This window comes from Cynara cardunculus (genome assembly GCF_001531365.2).
Source record: "Cynara cardunculus var. scolymus isolate 2C chromosome LG 3, CcrdV1, whole genome shotgun sequence".
NCBI classification, from domain to species: domain Eukaryota; kingdom Viridiplantae; phylum Streptophyta; class Magnoliopsida; order Asterales; family Asteraceae; genus Cynara; species Cynara cardunculus.
Genome location: NC_037530.1, coordinates 31,409,479 through 31,414,102, shown reverse-complemented (window position 1 = coordinate 31,414,102; position 4,624 = coordinate 31,409,479). Strand labels below are relative to the sequence as shown.

The following is a 4,624-nucleotide window of genomic DNA, read 5'->3' as shown; positions in this document are numbered from 1 at the left end:
GCACTTGCTTCATCGATTTTCGCATGTTGAATCTTTTTTTGGGTACGAAAGATGCACACACTAAACTTTGAACGGTGCTCGGTAATATTAGAAGTTAACAAAATCAATCAAAATCCCGAAAAAGTTCTTCAAAAATCCCTCGAAAATCAACCAAAAAACACATTGGACGACTTTGCGGGCTTTGATCCACCTTGAAGTTTCAGCCGTTCAACAAAAATCATGGATCCACCACTGGATAGGTCAGATAAATTCTCTTGTTTTGTCTTTTTCAGTGTTCTTTCTTGAACCCGCTCCTAAATAAGATTTTTGTTTTGAAATCTCTTGGTGGGGTTGGCTTATATTTCTTTTGTCTAGATTCTTTCCATCCGACCCGACCCGTATCAATCAACTTTGTTCCACTAATGGTTATGTGTTCAAAATCAAGACTATATGTTAATAAAGCCAAAAACCCACAAATCCCTCTCTTTCTTTCATTCTTTTAAGGACTTGCCTTCTTCCCTTTATTTGGTCATCATCTTCCTTTTCATATTCATAGCCATGGCAAGAACCTCTCAAGACAAGAAACACTTCCATTGGTCAAACAAAGTCAGCAATGAAGATCAAGAACATGAAGAGTTCCCTTCTTTCAATTCTTGCCCATCCAAGGACGACAAGATATTACCATCACCCTTAACCAGAAAGAAGCAGATTCAAGCCGTGACGATTGCTAGGTTTCGCTCGGTCCTTACGGCACTAGGTAAGAACCGAGCGAACGTGCTACATGGGCTTGGACCGAGGGTCGTAGGAACCCTTTTCGGTTCTCGTAGAGGCCACGTCCATTTCGCGTTCCAGAAGAACCCCACCTCCCAACCCACCTTCTTGATCGAGCTTCAAACCCCGATCAGTGGGCTCGTTAAGGAAATGGCTTCTGGGCTCGTCAGGATCGCGTTAGAGTGTGATAAACAAGATGATCACAACAAGATCAAGAAAGCCGGCAACTCGACAAGACTCTTGGAAGAGCCCGTTTGGAGGACGTATTGCAACGGGAAGAAGTGCGGTTTCGCGTACAAAAGGGAATGCGGGGAGAAAGAATGGAAGGTTCTGAAAGCGGTGGAGCCGATATCCATGGGAGCTGGTGTGTTACCTGCAAATCATAAGGCGGGTGAAGAAGATGAAGGTGAGATGATGTACATGAGAGCTAAGTTCGAAAGGGTTGTGGGATCAAGAGATTCAGAAGCTTTCTACATGATGAATCCAGACAGCAATGGAGCACCTGAACTTAGCATCTATTTGCTTAGAACTTGAACCCAATTCCATTGAAGCTAAAGGAGTTGTTATCTTGAATTTTCTTGATCTTTTTCTTGAATTTGGTTATTTCTGTCATAGAGAATGGTGAAAAAGGGTGAGTTTGATGTAATTTGTAGTTTATGAAGTGTGGAATGAGAAATATACATATATCAATCATCATAATAACGATCCAAGTGTACATCATACAAAAACGACAGCGTTTGGGGTGTTGATTTGGAACAATTACCATTGTCTTTCACTAGAATTCGGTTTCGATTAGCGAAACAACGGGTCTTTCTTTTCGGTCTTTACTGAAACAGATACAACGGTTGTTAATATGTCGATAGAAAGTCGGATGTTATACGAATAGAAAGATAGGTTTTCTTTGAAAACAAACTATTTAATTATATATATATATATATATATAGAGAGAGAGAGATAGAGAGATGTGAGTTATTATGCAACCATTTACATTTGTACAATCAATACAACTCAATCTCAACTGTCCATTTAATTTGATGAATATGTGATTTCATAAAAGTTTTGATTGTTTCCTAATATAAAGTATTGATCATAATCAATGAACTATAGTAATCTTCTATAAATATTCAAATCATAATAAATGAAATCTCATCATTTCTATAAATATCTTAATTGATTAAGTTGCACTGATTGTACAAATGGACATGATTGCATTTGAAATATATCATTCATATATATATATATATATAAATGCAATGTTAATTACAACATGCATGGTAGCATTATTAGGTGCACCCATTTTAAAATTTTAGGTTGTTAACTTATGTTAGTCCTAATATTCTCTGCTCTCAAGAAAAAGTTAAAAACTTCATTATTTTTAAAAGATATATAATATTTAATTAGTATATAAATAGATAGATTGTGTGACGTACTAATTAATACCATGTACTAAATGTTGACATGTAAATTTGGGTCAAAAGAAAATGTATTTTTTCAAAAGATATCAACAAGAAGTTTTTAGTATAACAAGGGGTCGTTTACCAAATGCTTACTTGGATAAACGCTTACCAAGTTACATTACTTTATCGGATGAACATGGAAAGAACCATGAATCTTATCCGGTAAAGCGAGGCAAGGACCTAGAGTCTTACCCGGTAAGTAAGAGCAATGATTGTTACCACGGTCAGCTCTTACCGGGTAATTTGTTGCATAGAAAGCCGTTTTGTTGACTAAAATCTTACCCGAGAAGTAAATGATATCGTTAAATTTACCGCTAGATGCTTACCGGGTAAGTGTTTGGTAAATTGCTCCCAAGTGTATCATCCTTACTCGATAAATGCATCACTCTATTAGTTTTCCTTTTGCATTCAATGAAATCAAACCTCTTTTTAACATTTTCAATATATGATTTAACTTGATTTTGATAAAAAAGAATGAATATAACTTTATGTTTAAACATGTTCGATTCATATATATATATATATATATATATATATATATATATATATATAGAGAGAGAGAGAGAGAGAGAKAGAGAGAGAGATAGAGAGAGAGAGAGAGAGAAAGACTTGGGATCGTGTGAAACCAAGGGTTTTTCGTAAGACCTGTAGACCAATTCTCAACCCTTGAATTAGATCTACAATCTGAACATTCATAATCACAAAATTGTCACGAGACTTCTCAATAATCACAAAATTGCTACCGTGCAACTTTAGACCATTAGATCATTAGCTGATAAACATGATCAATGAACATATATTGGTCTTACGGGTCTCACGAAAAACCCTTGGTCTCACGTGAACCCAACTTTATATGATGTTACATAATTTAACTCATGAGGTTAAACGAATATTATTTTTATATAACAAAATCAAATAAGAACTCAAATTAAACAAGGTGAAGCTGAAATAGGTCATATAGGTAGTGTTTGGTATGTAGACTGGACGGGACAAAATGAGACGAGACGAGACATGATATGACTAATTGTCTGTCCTATTTTTGGTACGACTAGAACAAAACATGACAAAACTGTTAAAATGACCATATTAACCTTGAATGTTATTCAATGTTATTTAATATCATGTAATGATTGTAAATGACAAAAAATCAACCAAAATATAATTTGAAGGTATAAAAGTAATTTTGAAAGGAAGAGAGCTACATGAAATGGAGGAAGAATGGAGGTTTTTGTATTGAAATTTGAGGGTATAAAAGTAATTTTATAATTTGTCCCATGTTGTTCCACCTTTTTTGGTGAAACAAAAAATCTCAAGATTTGTTCCATGAAAATTAAACATAGTCTCACATTGTCCTACGCTCGTTTTGTTTATGAAATTGCCAAACATGAGACTATATTTTTTGTCCCGTCTCGTTTCATCCCATATAGTCTGCATACCAAACGCACCCATAAGGGGTTGTTTGTTTACCTCTTAATAATTCCACTAAAAACTAACATCTGAATCACTAAGATGTGAATCTTGTTTGGTAAAAGAAAGTCTACCTCTAAAACCCTCTAAATAGTTTTGTATCTTGAGCTTCCTTTAACCATTAAGCACCTTATTTTCATTCTAAACAATTACCAAACATTTATATTTCATTTTATATTATATCATAAAAATCTCTTAATCATTCTGAGTACTTAATCATTAATTATTTAACAAATGTCAAATAAAAAAGAGATGCACATTATCATTATGGTTATCATTTTAATTTTCCTTTTTATGATTTAAATATTTGTAATGTGACATCATATGCCTCCTCTTCTATCATTCCTTTTGCTTTTCCCAATGCTTATGATTTCAGTAGTGAAAGGGACAATGATTCAGTGTCACTTGCTGCAAAGGGAACATTTGCAAAATGTCCCTTTTGCCCTCCCTCCTTACATTTTCTTTCTTTATGAAATTTAGCCTCAAGTTTTGGTCTTACATTTAATGTAATTTATGAAACTCATATTCAATCTTTAATAAGTTTGTTTTTTATTTTAAAAATGGTTTATATATTAAAATTTGTTTGGATATTTTACTTTTTTCTATTAAATTTCTTTTTAAAAAATTAGATTAAATTAAATATTATATATGCATACTTATTTGGATCACATAAAAAAAGAGTTTTAATGAGATATGTATGACTAGTCTGAGCTTGACTCCAAAGGTCAAAAGTACCAGGAGATCTCAGGTTAAAATCCAAGGAGGAATAAAAATTTCCTTGTAGCAACGGAGGTTCAAATGCGGTGACTTTGGGCTATCTGCAAAGCAGGTGGTCGTCCTGAGATTAGTCGGCTCGCATAGCAGGTTGGATATTCAGGTTAATAAAAAAATATGTAAATGTACATCTATATTGTATGAACTTGACATTATATTTTGTGAAGGTGATGAAT

At 33.9% G+C, this 4,624-nt stretch overlaps 1 protein-coding gene across 1 annotated transcript; it reads left to right on the top strand.

Annotated features, from left to right (window-relative positions):
* Window positions 1-537: 537 nt before the first annotated feature.
* Window positions 538-1,399, top strand: LOC112509151 (protein MIZU-KUSSEI 1-like). Its single transcript, XM_025114008.1, has one exon. The coding sequence runs from the start codon at window positions 538-540 to the stop codon at window positions 1,282-1,284; it is 747 nt and encodes a 248-aa protein (XP_024969776.1). The 3' UTR covers window positions 1,285-1,399.
* The last annotated feature ends 3,225 nt before the right edge of the window (window positions 1,400-4,624 follow it).

What these genes read in the sequence shown, in the direction of transcription:
- LOC112509151 (XM_025114008.1), top strand. Translation starts at nt 538, where the DNA reads ATGGCAAGAACCTCTCAAGACAAGAAACACTTCCATTGGTCAAACAAA.